The sequence below is a fragment of the Danio rerio genome, chromosome 17, assembly GCF_049306965.1.
Source record: "Danio rerio strain Tuebingen ecotype United States chromosome 17, GRCz12tu, whole genome shotgun sequence".
NCBI classification, from domain to species: Eukaryota; Metazoa; Chordata; class Actinopteri; order Cypriniformes; family Danionidae; genus Danio; species Danio rerio.
Window position 1 is genome coordinate 4,065,001 of NC_133192.1, and position 18,082 is coordinate 4,083,082.

Consider the following 18,082-nt stretch of genomic DNA (forward strand, 5'->3'; position numbering starts at 1 on the left):
TGGAAAAATCACTGTTATACAATGACTTGCCTAACTACCCTAACTTTACCCTAATTAACGTAGTTAAGCCTTTAAATGTTACTTTAAGCTGAATAGAAGTGTCTTGAAGAATATCTAGTCTAATATTATGTGCTGTCATCATGACAAAGATAAAAGAAATCAGTTGTTAGAGATTAGAAATGGTGTATGTTTTCTTTTTTGTTTTCCATTGACATATTTTCTGAGAATGAGCCTCATCCATCTGTGCATTAATGCAGGTTTTGTCCACATTTGTTTACATGCATAATGCATTAGAAACACCAATACTTATTTTTGAATAGCAGATGGAATGTGTAGAGAAAGCCAGACACTATATAATATTGTTTTATTTGATTGATTTATTTTTATTTTGATTAAAGGGATGAATGGTGTTTTTTTATTGATAAAAGCAGGTGGTGGAATTTGGTAACACACTTGTACACTTTGCTAAAGTAAAATAAATTCATTGTCAGAGTATGGAGATTTATTTTGGGTTTTAAAGAGTTCTGGAATCGGTGGGTTTACCTAACTAGCTAACTACAACACTGTTTTTACTCATTATACAATTGTAATGCCATATACAGTTGAAATCAGATTTTTTTTTTCCCTCCTGTGAATTTTTTTCCTCTTTTTTTAAATATTTCCCAAATGATGTTTAACAGATTCAGGAATTTTTCACAGTATTTCCTATGCTGTTTTTTCCTCTGGAGAAAGTCTTATTTGTTTTATTTCGTCTAGAAGAGAAGCAGTTTAAAAAAAAACAAAAAAAAAAAACATTTTAAGGTCAATATTATTAACCCCCTCAAGAAATATTTGGTTTGGATAGTTTACAGAACAGACCACTGTTATACAATGACTTGCCTAATTACCCTAACTTTACCATAATTACCCTAGTTAAGCCTTTAAATGTCACTTTAAGCTGAACACTAGTGTCTTGAAGAATATCTAGTCTAATATTATGTGCTGTCATCATGACAAAGATAAAAAGAAATCAGTTATTAGAGATTGGAAATGGTGTATGTTTTCTTTTTTGTTTTCCATTGACATATTTTCTGAGAATGAGCCTCATCCATCTGTGCATTAATGCAGGTTTTGTCCACATTTGTTTACATGCATAATGCATTAGAAACACCAATACTTATTTTTGAATAGCAGATGGAATGTGTAGAGAAAGCCAGACACTATATAATATTGTTTTATTTGATTGATTTATTTTTATTTTGATTAAAGGGATGAATGGTGTTTTTTTATTGATAAAAGCAGGTGGTGGAATTTGGTAACACACTTGTACACTTTGCTAAAGTAAAATAATTTCATTGTCAGAGTATGGAGATTTATTTTGGGTTTTAAAGAGTTCTGGAATCGGTGGGTTTACCTAACTAGCTAACTAAAACACTGTTTTTACTCATTATACAATTGTAATGCCATATACAGTTGAAATCAGATTTTTTTTTTTCCCTCCTGTGAATTTTTTTTCCTCTTTTTTTTAAATATTTCCCAAATGATGTTTAACAGATTCAGGAATTTTTCACAGTATTTCCTATACTATTTTTTCCTCTGGAGAAAGTCTTATTTGTTTTATTTCGTCTAGAAGAGAAGCAAAAAAAAAAAAACTACAAAAAAAAAAAACATTTTAAGGTCAATATTATTAACCCCCTGAAGAAATATTTGGTTTGGATAGTTTACAGAACAGACCACTGTTATACAATGACTTGCCTAATTACCCTAACTTTACCATAATTACCCTAGTTAAGCCTTTAAATGTCACTTTAAGCTGAATACTAGTGTCTTGAAGAATATCTAGTCTAATATTATGTGCTGTCATCATGACAAAGATAAAAGAAATCAGTTATTAGAGATTAGAAATGGTGTATGTTTTCTTTTTTGTTTTCCATTGATACATATTTTCTGAGAATGAGCCTCATCCATCTGTGCATTAATGCAGGTTTTGTCCACATTTGTTTACATGCATAATGCATTAGAAACACCAATACTTATTTTTGAATAGCAGATGGAATGTGTAGAGAAAGCCAGACACTATATAATATTGTTTTATTTGATTGATTTATTTTTATTTTGATTAAAGGGATGAATGGTGTTTTTTTATTGTTAAATGCAGGTGGTGCAGCTTGGTAACACACTTGTACACTTTGCTAAAGTAAAATAAATTCATTGTCAGAGTATGGAGATTTATTTTGGGTTTTAAAGAGTTCTGGAATCGGTGGGTTTACCTAACTAGCTAACTACAACACTGTTTTTACTCATTATACAATTGTAATGCCATATACAGTTGAAATCAGATTTTTTTTTTCCCTCCTGTGAATTTTTTTCCTCTTTTTTTAAATATTTCCCAAATGATGTTTAACAGATTCAGGAATTTTTCACAGTATTTCCTATGCTGTTTTTTTCCTCTGGAGAAAGTATTATTTGTTTTATTTCGTCTAGAAGAGAAGCAGTTTAAAAAAAAAAAAAAAAAAAAAAACATTTTAAGGTCAATATTATTAACCCCCTCAAGAAATATTTGGTTTGGATAGTTTACAGAACAGACCACTGTTATACAATGACTTGCCTAATTACCCTAACTTTACCATAATTACCCTAGTTAAGCCTTTAAATGTCACTTTAAGCTGAATACTAGTGTCTTGAAGAATATCTAGTCTAATATTATGTGCTGTCATCATGACAAAGATAAAAGAAATCAGTTATTAGAGATTAGAAATGGTGTATGTTTTCTTTTTTGTTTTCCATTGACATATTTTCTGAGAATGAGCCTCATCCATCTGTGCATTAATGCAGGTTTTGTCCACATTTGTCTACATGCATAATGCATTAGAAACACCAATACTTATTTTTGAATGGCAGATGGAATGTGTAGAGAAAGCCAGACACTATATAATATTGTTTTATTTAATTGATTTATTTTAATTTTGATTAAAGGGATGAATGGTGTTTTTTTATTGTTAAATGCAGGTGGTGCCGCTTGGTAACACACTTGTACACTTTGCTAAAGTAAAATAAATTCATTGTCAGAGTATGGAGATTTATTTTGGGTTTTAAAGAGTTCTGGAATCGGTGGGGTTACCTAACTAGCTAACTAAAACACTGTTTTTACTCATTATACAATTGAATGCCATATACAGTTGAAATCAGATTTTTTTTTCCCTCCTGTGAATTTTTTTTCCTCTTTTTTTAAAAATGTTTCCCAAATGATGTTTAACAGATTCAGGAATTTTTCACAGTATTTCCTATATTGTTTTTTTCCTCTGGAGAAAGTCTTATTTGTTTTATTTCGTCTAGAAGAGAAGCAGTTTAAAAAAAAAAAAAAAAAAAAAAAAACATTTTAAGGTCAATATTATTAACCCCCTGAAGAAATATTTGGTTTGGATAGTTTACGGAACAGACCACTGTTATACAATGACTTGCCTAATTACCCTAACTTTACCATAATTACCCTAGTAAAGCCTTTAAATGTCACTTTAAGCTGAATACTAGTGTCTTGAAGAATATCTAGTCTAATATTATGTGCTGTCATCATGACAAAGATAAAAGAAATCAGTTATTAGAGATTAGAAATGGTGTATGTTTTCTTTTTTGTTTTCCATTGACATATTTTCTGAGAATGAGCCTCATCCATCTGTGCATTAATGCAGGTTTTGTCCACATTTGTTTACATGCATAATGCATTAGAAAAAAAATATTACGTATTTTTGAATAGCAGATGGAATGTGTAGAGAAAGCCAGACACTATATAATATTGTTTTATTTGATTGATTTATTTTCATTTTGATTAAAGGGATGAATGGTGTTTTTTTTATTGTTAAATGCAGGTGGTGCAGTTTGGTAACACACTTGTACACTTTGCTGAAGTAAAATAAATTCATTGTCAGAGTATGGAGATTTATTTTGGGTTTTAAAGCATTCTGGGATCGGTGGGGTTACCTAACTAGCTAACTACAACACTGTTATTGAAAACACTTTAATGTCAATATTATTAGCCCCTTAAGCATTATTTGTTTTGGATAGTCTACAGAACAAACCACTGTTATACAATAACTTGCCTAATTACTCTAACTTTACCCTAATTAACCTAGTTAAGCCTTTAATTGTCACTTTAAGCTGTATAGAAGTGTCTTGAAATATCTAGTCAAATATTACTTACTGTCATCATGATAAAGATAAAATAAATCAGTTATTAGAGATGAGTTATTAAAACTATTATGATTAGAAATGTGCTGAAAACACTCTCTCTGTTTAACAGAAATTGGGCAGGGCTAATCATTCTGACTTTAACTCTATGTCCAATATTTGATCCTAAGCCATCTCTGGACAAGTGAACGATTTAACCTTTTCCCACTTGAATTATTTGAGGCACATGAATAGTCTGAAGACATTAACCTGCTCTGACAGTGTTGCTGTAGGCATTGATCTGAAATAAACAGCCCCGGCACAAACACACTCACACTCCTGAGCAAACGCATGTCAGATGAAACTGTCCGCCAGCAGCGTTCACGTCTTTCTGTGAGGTGTTTAATGGATTTCAGTCTAATGTTGCAGAAATAACAAGACTTGTAACAATCAGAAAAGGTTGTTTGCAACTCACAAATTATATGAAGAGTCATTGGGAAATATCTGACTACTGTACTTTTGACTTACATGCATGACGAGTGTAATCAAACTCAATTGTTTTCAGCTGACTTAAATCACATTAAGGGCTCTATTTTGACGGTCCATGCGCAAAGTGCAAAGCGCAGGGCGCAAACGCTTTCAGGACGTGTCAGAATCCACTTTTGCTAATTTAAGGATGGAAAAATCCGCTTTGCACCGTGGCGCATGGTCTAAAAGGGTTGAGTTTATTTTCTTAATGAGTTATAGGTGTGTTTTGAGAATAAACCAATCAGAGTCTCATCTCCCATTCCCTTTCAGAGCCAGCTGCATCGTGCCAAGAGTGCATTTGCTATTTCCATGACGTAAAGTAAGTGTGAGTGGAAAAACTGAGCATTTCACAAGCAAGAAAACCAACCCAAGTTCATTCTGAAAACGTAGTCCCGCAGACGTTTCTGGAGACAGTGGAATACGTCCCAGGAGGTACGTACGGCTGCATTTATTTTTTCAAGCGAACGCTACGGGGTGGTGTGACGCTGTTCCCTTTTGCGCTTGCTGGCCGGCCGGTCGACCAATACCTCCTTGTGGAGGGCTTTCCCGCTGCAACTCGTTTGTCCACTCAGCTCACCGTGTACGTCGGCAGGCTCGAGATGCGGAGAGGAGTTGACCACGGCGATCGGTTTCGAGTCCGAGAAGAGCGGTTCCAGCAATCAGGTAAGACAAAAACAGAATCCCAAAAATTAAGTGAACGAGTTTCGTGACAGGGTGAGAACGCGGTGAAATCCGAAAACGCGGTAGGAAAAAAAAAACAGGGCTTTTCTTTTTTTGGACGGTTTTTGGAAACTGTTGCTCGGGTTTAGGGAAGTGAGCGGGCGGGCGGGTCGATCGGTAAAATTGGTTGGGTTCAGGGAAGGAGGAGGGCGGGTCAGCCGATTGGCCGGTCGCGCAGTCAATCATCCGGTCAGTCGGACAGCGGCATCTGGTGAGAACAGCGCGGCCGCGAACTGCACTCGCGAGAGGCGTATGAGATGCAAAAAAGCGCACAACATCGGCCTCTCGCGGATTCGCAAAAACAAAAACTGCAGCCATATGTACCTGCTGGGACGTATTCCGCGGCCTCCAGAAATGTCCGCAGGACTACATTTACACAATGAGCCTGGGTTGAAGAAAACAGTTAAACAGAGCATCTGCAGTGCGTAAATGAGAGATAAGGCATCTCATGATCTACTATCACTTTCGCTCTCATGGATAGGGGAACCTTGTACGCACAGATATCAATTAGCCTATAAATATTTTTTTTTTTTTGCGTTTGTTAAGCGCAAATATTCGTTTCAAAACTATTTCTAAATTCAGTTCTAATTTCCAGCAAACCAATAAATGAACAACAATAACCAAGTGTGTTCAAAAACCTGAGTTATATCCTAAAACACATGCTGTGCCCCATATGGTCTAAAACCTGACAGGTGGGCAAATCTAAGCTTGTTTTTAATAAAACAAATATAAATATGGATATAATAAATAATACTGCTAATAATAATAACATTATACAAAAGCAAATTGTTATGAATGAACTGAAAAAGCCTCCCGAGATGAAGAAGACATGAAGGCAGTGTTTTTTAAATTTATGTAGGCTAGAAACTAATATGTTTTGTAATATTTTAATCCTTTATATTCATATCCTATATATATCCTTATTATATCCTATATATATATCCTTAATATTTTAATTCTTTTTCATATGTAAAGATATTTTCGTATTGCTCTACATCTTGTATGTATTAAGCAGTGTGTAAGCGAGGCGCACAACTAACTTGCTCTGCGCTGGACAATAGACCGGCTTTGTTCTGGTCTATTGAAAAATCTATTGTAGTTTCTCAAAATAGCAACGCGCCAGCAGTGCGCCTCAGAACACTTTCCTTTATAGACCACATATGAGCGCAAATGCATTTGCTATTTAAACAGCGTGGCGGAAAACGTCAAAACGACTCTCGCGCCAAGCTGAAACTAGCAAACGACAATTGTGTCGCGCCTTGCGCCACATTGCGCCGGATATATGATAGGGTCCTAAATTTGCATGAGTAACACTTTAATTTAAGTGACAATTCTCACTACTTTTGAGTTTAAGAAAAGCACATTATAAATAAAATGCATTACTGATACTATTATTATTATTAATTTTTTGTTTGTTTGTTTTATTGAAGAAACAAGGTTGTATACTGTAAAAAAAAAAAATAGAAATCTTACATTTTTGTCTTATTTCTAGTCCAAATATCTAAAATCGGTCACACTTTATTTTGATGGTCCGTTTGTTGAATTTAAGTTCGTTACAACTAATTCTCATTAGATTATAAGTAGACTGTTAAGTTAGGGTTAGTGTAATGTACTTGCATAGTTTCTTATAGTCAGTTAAATGTCTGTTAAAGAAGCAGAATCAGCAGATTTAAGCAGACAGTCGACTAATACTCAAATGGACCAATAAAGTGTTACCAAAAATTCTTTGGAACACTTTATAATAACTACACACTATAAATCATTCATTAAGCATTAGCAAATAGTAAATTCATTATCTGTTAAGCATTAACTCTACATTAATAAGTGTTAGTAAACAGTTTATAACTGCAGCTATAAATGCTGTATTCTTGACTTACAAACATATTTATAATGTGTTTAATAATTATATTTTCATATTTAGTTAATGATTTATTTTTCATTACTAATTTAAGTATTCCATTATTTACAAACCCTTTGTATTTCAGAGTAGTTGAGGGTTTGTAGGATCATTCAGAATTAGTTAATAAATGATTATTGAACTATTGAAATCAACGTTTATATGTCTTATTGTTCAGGCATATATTAATGGTTACTATATGTGTTAATAAATGCTTTATTAACTCAACTTCATCTAGTTTTGTGACCTAATCTAAAGTGAGGACTATTAATGCTTTATAAATCCCTTATAAATGACAAATAAAGGCTCAGTTCAATTCTAAACAGGAAGAATGACATTATTCATTCCTATTCATTTAAAGATACCCAAATGAAACTATACTTCAAATGACAAATAAAACTTTGCAACCTGATCTAAAATAAAATCACTGTAGAGTTTAAACACTGCATCTTATTTTATTGTTACATTATTATATTGTTGTTGTTGTTTTATCCAGTTTTATGTCATATTTTGGCACTCCTGTTATTCAGCAATGATTAAACTTTACAGTAAATTTACTTTTTAGAAAAGATTGTAAAGATTATAGTTCATTTTATTCTGAGCCTTTAATTGTCATTCGTAAGGGATTTATAAAGCATCCTTAGTCCTCACTTTAGATTAAGTCCAAAAACTGCATGAAGTTGAGTTAATAAAGCATTTATTAAGATATTAGTTTACTATTAATATATGCCTGAATAATAAGACATATAAACGTTGATTTCAATAGTTTATTAATCGTTTAGTAACTCATTCTGAATTATCCTAAAAACCTTCAACTACTTTTAAATAGAAATGATTTGTGTAAATAATGCAATACTTAATTTAGTAATGACAAATAAATCATTAACTAAACATGAAAATACAATTATTAAGCACTTTATACAGGTGCTTATAAGTCAAGAATACAGCATTTGTAGCTGCAGTCATAAACTGCTTACTAACGCTTATTAACGTAGAGTTAATGCTTAACAAATAATGAATTGACAAGATGCCAATGCTTAGTAAAGAATTCACAGTGTGTAGCTATTGTAAAGTGTTACCAAATTCTTAAATTAGGAAGTATTTTCTAGACAAGTAATAAATATGGTCATGTTTTCAGAAATAATCAGCCAAAATAAAGTGAGTTTTTCCCTCAAAACTTTTTGACATAAGATTATTTTGCCTACTCCACTGGCAGATTATTTAGCTTGTTTTAAGAAAACACTCACATATTTTTGAAATCAAGAAAATATTTTTTGCTTGTCTAGAAAATGCTTCTTAATTTAAGGTTTTTAAATATTTGGACTAGAAATGATCTTAAAGCAAGAAAAACTTTTTGGCAGTGTAAAGACTTGGGTAAATAAATTTGAATAAGCTTTTTCTGTATTATCACTCATGCATATTTTATTCACTCTTATTTTACAGTATTTGAATGCATGCATGAAATACATTTCAAGTTCTCTCAATGAGCACGAAACTTGTTCCTACTTTTGCACTTTAGGTTTAGGAAAAGCTCATTATAAATAAAATGCATTACTGATACTATTATTACTATTATTATTATTAATTGTATTTTGTTTCATTGAGGAAAGAAGGTTATACACTGCAAAAAAAAAAAAAAAAAAAAAAAAAACGTGTCTTAACTTCTATGTTTTTGTCCACATACATAAAAATTCTTAAATCAAGAAGTATTTTCTAGACAAGTAATAAATATGGTCATGTTTTCAGAAATAATCAGCCAAAATAAAGTGAGTTTTTCCCACAAAACTTTTTGACATAAGATTATTTTGCCTACCCCACTGACAGATTATTTAGCTTGTTTTAAGAAAAGACTCATATTTTTGAAATCAAGAAAACATTTTTTGCTTGTCTAGAAAATGCTTCTTAATTTAAGGTTTTTAAATATTTGGACTAGAAATGATCTTAAAGCAAGGAAAACTTTTTGGCAGTGTACAGACTTGGGTAAATAAAATTGAATAAGCTTTTTCCGTATTATCACTCATGCATATTTTATTCACTCTTATTTTACAGTATTGGAACACATGCATGAAATACATTTCAATTTCTCTCAATGAGCACGAAACTTACTTTTGCACTTTAGGTTTAGGAAAATCTCATTATAAATAACATGCATTGCTGATACTATTAATACTATTATTATTATTATTATTAATTATCTTTTGTTTCATTGAAGAAAGAAGGTTATACACTGCAAAAAAAAAAAAAAAAACCTTGTCTTTACTTCTAGTTTTTTGTCCACATATATAAAAAATTCTTACATTAAGAAGCATTTTCTAGACAAGCAACTAAGATAGTCTTGTTTTCAAAAATTATCAGACAAAATTAAGTGAGTTTTCCCCATGAATCTTGTTTTTATTTAGACATACATTAATTTTACTTCATTGGCAGATTATTGTGCTTGTTTTAAAGCAAAACATATTATTTATGAAAACAAGACAGGATTTTTTCTTGTCTAGAAAATGCTTCTTAATTTAAGAATTTTTATGTATGTGGACAAAAAACTAGAAGTAAAGACAAGTTGTTGTTGTTGTTTTTTTGCAGTGTATAACCTTCTTTCTTCAATGGAAACAAAAGATAATTAATAATAATAATAATATTAATTATTATTATTATATAGATATTTGAAATAGAAACAAGGCAAAAAAATCTAAGCTAGAAAAGTATTTTTTTCAATGTACAGACTTGAGTAAATACATTTAAATAACCTCTTTCTGTAATATCACTTTTGCTTATTAAATTCACTCCTTTTTAACAGTATTTGAATGCATGCCTGAAATACATAGACTTCTCAAAAGTTCTCTGGATGAACGTTAAACTCATTCCTTCTTTTGCACTCGGTCAAACACCTCTGGATCCTAGCAGACGGGAAGGATCTTACCTTGCACAGCATCAGGAGAAACTTCGCATCAGACATGCTGGTCTTTCTGAGACGCGCAGACATCCCTGAACACTCAGACAGTCCGTTCCCATCATCCTTCAGCTTTCAGGGAGATCCCGAATCACGGAGACAGGCTGCGCGTTCCTACGTTGAGTCTCCAGTGTTTTCCTGCCCAGTTTCATCTCACGTGTTCACGAGCCGTCATGAGCTCCTCTCTCCTCCGCTTTTCACGAGCCAGATATAAACAGATGAGGAAACGGCGGGTTAATTTAATTAGCCAGAGCTTCATTCGTAAAAATTAAAACAATCTTTTTTTCCATCTCAGTCTGAAAAAAAGACAACATTATGTTATGAAATAGTCACTCTGAAATCATTTAAAAAATGAGTAGCTTTCTCTTGTTTCTGTTTTGTTTCTGCTCAATCTATACAATTTCTTGAGGACAACACGTTTCTTTCCATCACAGTTTTTGAGAATTCTCAGTCTAAAGATTCTAAGGTCCAACATTCTGTATATGAGATATAAAGCCACTCTCAAATAATCAAACTCACACAAAAATAACAGCTTTATATTCTGCTTTTGTTTCTGCTCAATCCATGTGAGCTTATTGAGAAATGCACATTTGGAAATATTCCTCAAAATTCCAGAAGCACTTTTGAAAATTGTCAATCAGTCAATGAGGATTCAGTCTGAAGACTTTCAGTCTACAAAAAAAAAGGCAAACTTCAGTCATGAGATATAAAGTCACTCTTATAAAACCCAACAGCTTTCTCTTCTGTTTTTGCTTCTGCTCAATCCACGCGACTCATTGAGAAATCCACATTTATTCATCTTCATCAAAATTCTTAAAAGCACATTTGAAGATTTACAGAACAACAAGAAGGGAACTTATTTTAAAATGAACAGCTCTCTCTTTTGTTTCTGCTCAATGCGTGCGACTCCTTGAGGAAAACGCTTTTCTTTCCATCACAGTCTTCGAGGATTCTCAGTTTAAAGATTCTGAAGATTAACAATTGTGTTGAGATATCAAGCCACTCTTAAAAAACTACCAGCTTTCCCTTCCGTTTTTACTTCTGCTCAATCCATGCGACTCCTTGAGAAATTCATATTAAGAATTCTGTTATGAGACATAAAGTCACTCTCAAAAATAAAATTCCCCAAAGCAAACAGATTCCTCTTCTGTTTTTGTTTCTGCTCAATCCTTGTGAGCTTCTTGAGAAGTTTGTATTAAGAAATCTTGATCAATCCCTGAAAGCACTTTTGAAGATTTATTAAACAACAATTAGGGAGCTCATTTAAAACTTCAGAATATAAAGTAAAAAAAAATAAATGAACAGCTTGTTTCTTTTGTTTCTCTTCAATCCATGTGCCTCCTCCAGCAAAATGCTTTTCTTTCCATCACAGTCTTCAAGGATTCTCAGTCTAAAGATTCTGAAGATCCAACAATCTGTTTAGATATAAAGTCACTCTCAACAAAACGAACAAGCTTTTCTTCTGTTTTTGTCTCTGCTCAATCCATTTGAGGGTCTGGAGAAATGCGAATTAGGAAATCGTCCTCAAAATTAACTTTTGAACATTTTCCATCAGTCGTTAAAGGAGTCGGTATAAATATTCTCAGTCTATAGAAAAGCTAAAATTCGGTTTTGAGATATAAATTCACTCTCAGATAATAAAAATGAACAGCTTTCTCTTTTGTTTCTGCTCAATCCACGTGAGCCACTTGAGAAATCTGTAATAGGAAATCTTCATCAGTTCTTAAAAGCACATTGAAGATTTACTGAACAACAAAAAAGGAGCTCATTTAAAGAATATCAAGAATATAAAGTTACTCTCAATAAATAAATAAGTAAGTAAATAAATAAATAAATAAATAAATAAATAAATAAAACAGTTATCTCTTCTGTACCTGTTTTTTTTCTTTCGGCTCAGTCAACACGACTCCTTGGAAAATCCATATTAAGAAATCTTCATCAAAATTTCTGAAAGCACTTTTGAAGATTTATTGATCAACAAAAAAGGAGCTCATTTAAAACTTCAGAATATAAAGCCACCCTCAAAACAAACAAACAAAAAAATTAAGAGCTTTCTCTTCTGTTTCGGTTACTGCTCAATGAATGCAACTCCTTGAAGAAAACCCTTCTCTTTCCATCTGTCTTTCAGGATTTTCAGTCTAACGATTCTAAAGATCCAAAATTCTGTTGATATATGAAGTCACTCTTAATAAACCAACAACCCCAAAATGAACAGCTTTCTCTTCTGTTTTTGCTTTGGCTCAATCCACGTGAGCTTCTGGAGAAATGCGTATTAGGAAATCTTTTAAAGATTATGAAGTCACTTTCAAAACAAACAAACAAATGAACAGCGTTCTCCTCTGTTTCTGTTTATTTTTTGTTTCTGCTCAATGCATGTGACTCCTTAAGAAAAAAAAACACTTTTCTTCCATCACAGTCTGTGAGGTTTCGACAGTTCCTAGAGTCTGAGAATCCCAAATTATGTTATGAGATATAAAGCCACTCTCAAAAAAATGACCAGCTTTCTCTTCTGTTTTTTCTTCTGCTCAATCCATGCCTTGAGAAATCTTCATCAAAATTCCTGAAATACCTTTGAATATTTACTAAACAAACATGGAGCTCATTTAAAACTTCAGAATATAAAGTCACTTTCAAAACAAACAAACAAAAAAAAAAATCAGCTTTCTCTTCTGTTTCTGTTTCTGCTCAATGCATGCGACTCCTCGAGGAAAACACTGCTCTTTCCATTTGTCTTTCAGGATTCTCAGTCCAAAGATTCTGAAGATCCAAAATTATGTTCAGATATAAAGTCACTCTCAAAATAAAGCCCCCAAAATGAACAGCTTTCTCTTCTGTTTTTGCTTCTGCTCAATCCACGCGAGCTTTCAGAGAAATTGCTATTAGGAAATCTTCCTCAAAATTCTCGAAACACTTCAGATTATGAAGTCACTTTCAAAACAAACAAACAAATGAACAGCGTTCTCCTCTGTTTCTGTTTATTTTGTTTCTTAATGCATGTGATTCTTTGAGAACAATGCTTTTCATCATAGTCTTTGAGGATTCTAAAGATCCAACATTCTGTTGAAATATTAAGTCACTCTCAAAAAAACTGAGAGCTTTCTCTTCTGTTTTTGTTTCTGCTCAATCCACGAGACTCCTTGAGAAATCTGTATTAAGAAATCGTCCTCAAATATTCTAAAAGCACTTTTGAAGATTTATTGAACAACAAAAACGGAGCTCATTTAAAACTTCAGAATAAAAAGTCACTCTCAAAAAACAAAATGAGCAGCTTTCTTCTTTTTCTGATTCAGTTTATTTTGTTTCAGCTCAATGCTTGCGACTCTTTGAGGACAACGCTTTTCTTTCCATCACAGTCTTCGAGGATTCTCAGTTTAAAGATTCTGAAGATCCAAAATTCTTTTGAAATATAAAGCCACTCTCAGCAAAACGTCCCAGCTTTCTCTTCTGTTTTTGCTTCTGCTCAATCCACAAGACTCGTTGAGAAATAAATACTAAGAAATCTTCCTCAAAATTCCTAAAAGGACTTTTAGAGATTTATTGAGCAACAAAAAAGGAACTCATTTAAAACTTCAGAATATAGTCACTCTCAATAAATGAATAAATAAATAAATAAATTATAATAATAAAAATAAAACGGACAGTTATCTTTTTTGTACCTGTTTTTTTTTATTTTTTTGCTCCTGCTCAGTCCAAGCGGCTCCTTGAGGAATTCAAATTAAGAAATCGTTCTTAAAATTCCTGAAAGCACTTTTGAAGATTTATTGAACAACAAACAAGGAGCTCATTTAAAACTTCAGAATATAAAGTAAATCTCAAAACAAAAAAACAAAAAAAAAATGAACAGCTTCCTCCTCTGTTTCTGATTCAGTTTATTTTGTTTCTGCTCAATGCTTGCGACTCTTTGAGGACAACGCTTTTCTTTCCATCACAGTCTTGGAAGATTCTCAGTTTAAAGATTCTGAAGATCCCCAAATTTTTTGGAACATAAAACCACTTTCAGCAAAACCTCCCAGCTTTCTCTTCTGTTTTTGCTTCTGTTCAATCCACAAGACTCGTTCAGAAATCCATACTAAGAAATCTTTCTCAAATATCCTGAAAGCACTTTTGAAGATTTACAGAAGAACAAAAAAGGAGCTCATTTAAAAATTCAGAACGTAAAATCACTCTCAATAAATAAATAAATAAATAAATTCAAATAATAAAAATAAAATGGACAGTTATCTTTTCTGTACCTGTTTATTTTTCTGCTCAGTCCAAGCGGCTCCTTGAGAAATCCATATTAAGAAATTGTTCTTAAAAATCCTGAAAGCACTTTTGAAGATTTACTGAACAAAAAAGGAGCTGATTTAAAACTTCAGAATATAAAGTCACTCTCAAAACAAAAAACAAACAAAAAAAAATGAACAGCTTCCTCCTCTGTTTCTGATTCAGTTTATTTTGTTTCTAATCAATGCTTGCGACTCTTTGAGGACAACGCTTTTCTTTCCATCACAGTCTTGGAAGATTCTCAGTTTAAAGATTCTGAAGATCCAAAATTCTTTTGAAATATAAAGCCACTCTCAGCAAAACCTCCCAGCTTTCTCTTCTGTTTTTGCCTCTGCTCAATCCACGAGACTCATTGAGAAATCCATGTTAAGAAATCTTCCTCAAAATTCCTGAAAGCACTTTTTTTGTTGAAGATTTACAGAAGAACAAAAAAGGAGCTCATTTAAAACTTCAAAATATAAATTCACTCTTAAAACAAACAAACAAACAAAATGAACAGGTTTCTCTTCTGTTTCTGTTTGTTTATTTAGTTTCTGCTGAATCCATGTGCCTCCTTACGGAAAACACTTTTCTTTCCATCACAGTCTTTGAGGATTCTCAGTCTAAAGATTTTGAAGATCCAACATTCTGTTGAAATATTAAGTGACTCTCAGCAAAACCTACCAGCTTTCTCTCCTGTTTTTGCTTCTGCGCAATCCACGCGACTCCTTGAGAAATTCATATTAAGAAATCTTCCTCAAAATTCCTGAAAGCACTTTCGAAGATTTACCGAACAACAAAAAGAAGCGCTCGTGTAAAACTTCAGGTGTTGAAAGAGTCCTCAATCTGCACATCTGTGAGATGAAAACTAGGACATGTTCTGCCTCGCAGTGCTGAATGCGATGTGAAGCCCTGAGCGAGTGTTATCAGAGAGAGGATTGTATCCCGAAGAGGCGAAGGCTTCCCCTGATTCCCTCCAACTCGCATATCAATGCAGCGCGGGGTTGCCTGGCAACCGTCTCCGGACCGCCACACAACGCCTGGCGACGAGAAGCGTTTATGACAGCGACTTTATGAGGGGGAGGCTCTCCGTCGCTCCTGCGTTTCTGTGCTTTTAATACTCCTCCAGTCTGTCAAGCTGCGTGTGTGTGTGTGTGTGGGAGAGAGAGACCTGAAAACTGACACAAACCCGCCCTCAGACACCCGCCACAGTCTCCTACCCAGCATTCTCTGCTCCCTGTGGATATACAGTACCGCTGCCATTGACAAACACATCTGAGTGTGCGTGAATCGCATTTCTGTAAATGTGTTTTTGACAGACTCTTTGATGATGTGTTTTTTCTCTTTAACTAGTAAATAAAAGAAAAGAGAAAGCTCTCTTTAGAAGTCAGGCGGGCAGCGATCTGTCAGTGTTGGGTAAGTTACTTTAAAAAAGCAATAGATTCAGATTACTGATTCCTACTGAAAAATAGTCATTTAATTACATCACTAATTACTTCCTGAAAAGTAATCAGTCTACTTATTACTGCTTTACTTTGACCTAGGACTGGACAATAATTCAATATCAATATGCAGTTGAAGTCAGAATTATTAGCCCCCCTTTAATTTTTTTTACATTTTTTTAATATTTTCCAAATTATGTTTAAAAGAGCAAGGACGGGGCGAGGCAGTGGCTGTGGTGTTTTTTAGTTGAAATAAAATTTTTACATGTTTTCCATGCAAACTGCTAAGTGCTGCAAATCGCATGCACAAAATAGAGAAGTGTCGCAAGGGTGCGTAGAAAGGGCAGAGAGTTCTGAGATAGGACAGGATGTATGAGCTGTGTAAGAGCCGTGTGTGTGCTATGAGGAGACATTTGCCTTAAAAGGTCGTCTGTTAAGAGAAGATGCATGGAAGGCAAAAAAGAGGAAGTTATAGTAAACAACTGTGGTATAAAAAGGAAGTGTCTCTGAAAGAGAGTTCAGAGTTTCTGTGTGGAGTTTGCATGTTCTCCCTGCCTTCGCGTGGGTTTCCTCCGGGTGCTCCGGTTTCCCTCACAGTCCAAAGACATGTGGTACAGGTGAATTGGGTATAGGCTAAATTGTCCGTAGTGTACGAGTGTGTGTGTGTGTATGTTTCCCAGAGATGGGTTGCGGCTGGAAGGGCATCCGCTGCGTAAAACTTGCTGGATAAATTGGCGGTTCATTCCGCTGTGGCGACTCCAGATTAATAAAGGGACTAAGCCGACAAGAAAATGAATGAATGAATAAGAGCAAGGACATTTTCACAGTATGTTAGATAATATAATTTCTTCTGGCGAAAGTTTTGTTTGTTTTAATTTGGCTAGAATAAAAGCAGTTTTTAATTTTTAACACCATTTAGGAACAACATTATTAGCCTCTTTAAGCTTATTTTTAATAAAAACAAATTTTAATATGTATATAATAAATAATACTAAAAATATCAAAGCTGCTGCACTGGCTAAATCAGTCGTCTGATCTCGGAGCGCTGTTGCCGTACATTGATATCACATGTGACAGTCCAACGCAATCTCACGGCAATTCGTAACTTTTTGATTTAGTGGCTAATTCGTATGAATTTGTACGATGTAATTCGTACAGTATAGTACGATTTGCTCATCACCCAATGACGGTTGGGGTTAGGGGTGGGGTTAGGTGCCACACCTCCTTTTTAAAATCGTACATTTTTGTACGACTGAACTCGTACGAATTAGCCTCTAAACTGACAAAACGTAAAATGCTTATGTTTGAGATCAGGTTGGATAGTCACATGGCGTCGGCAATCAATCCGGACTAAATTTCTAACCGGTATTCATCGCTTTAAGAACGCACCTAATATTTTGCTATATTTGTTTCAGTGATTGAGTCAGTAACTCACTTGAATGAATGTTCAGAGTTTTGTTAACATTTGTGAATGAAGGATTCAGTAGTTCACTCACTCACTTGTCAATACTGAATACTTGGTTGTTTTAAATAATTGGTTAATCAATAGTGTCACTGACTTGTTTTCTTGATAAAAATGCCAAAATTTTCTTCAGGTAAACAAAGAGAAAACTGAAATGATTGTGTTTTGGAACAGAGATGAGGTTCTCAAGGTAAATGCGTACCTTGGCTCTAAAGGTCAAACAACAAAAAATAAGGTCAAGAATCTTGGTGTGACTCTGGAGTCAGATCTGAGTTTCAACAGTCATGTCAAAGCAGTCAGTAAATCAGCATACTATCATCTCAAAAACATAGCAAGAATCAGATGCTTTGTTTCCAGTGAAGATTTAGAGAAACTTGTTCATGCTTTTATCAGCAGCAGGGTGGATTACTGTAATGGACTCCTCACTGGCCTTCCCAAAAAGACCGTTAGACAGTTGCAGCTCATCCAGAACACTGCGGCCAGGATTCTGACCAGAACCAGAAAATCAGAGCACATCACACCTGTCCTCAGGTCTTTACACTGGCTGCCAGTTACATTCAGAATAGATTTTAAAGTATTATTACTGGTCTATAAATCACTAAATGGCCTAGGACCTAAATACATTACAGATATGCTCACTGAATACAAACCCAACAGATCACTCAGATCATTAGGATCATATAAACTAGAAGTTCCAA

General features: G+C 33.8%; 1 protein-coding gene and 1 long non-coding RNA gene across 4 annotated transcripts in view; one reads left to right on the forward strand and one right to left on the reverse strand.

The window, feature by feature from the left end:
• Positions 1-15,212, reverse strand: part of tunar (TCL1 upstream neural differentiation-associated RNA) — a 30,465-nt gene extending 15,253 nt beyond the window's left edge. Inside the window, exons 1-2 of one of the 2 annotated variants that reach the window (NM_001416148.1) lie at positions 15,165-15,212; positions 10,206-10,428 (exon numbers count right to left, since the gene is read on the reverse strand). In NM_001416148.1, the coding sequence (NP_001403077.1) occupies positions 10,206-10,217 (12 nt within the window). In that variant the 5' untranslated portion in view covers positions 10,218-10,428; positions 15,165-15,212. Of the gene's footprint in view, positions 1-10,205; positions 10,430-15,164 lie in introns of those variants that run through there. The other variant, XM_073926908.1, reaches the window with a different exon arrangement.
• LOC141378498 (uncharacterized) overlaps positions 1-18,082 on the forward strand; it is a 282,672-nt gene that overhangs the window by 253,561 nt on the left and 11,029 nt on the right. The window contains exons 3-4 of one of the 2 annotated variants that reach the window (XR_012393179.1): positions 4,942-4,990; positions 10,187-11,346. The exons of the other annotated variant lie outside the window; for it this stretch is intronic. This is a non-coding gene — a long non-coding RNA (uncharacterized lncRNA). Of the gene's footprint in view, positions 1-4,941; positions 4,991-10,186; positions 11,347-18,082 lie in introns of those variants that run through there. 2 annotated transcript variants of the gene reach the window in all.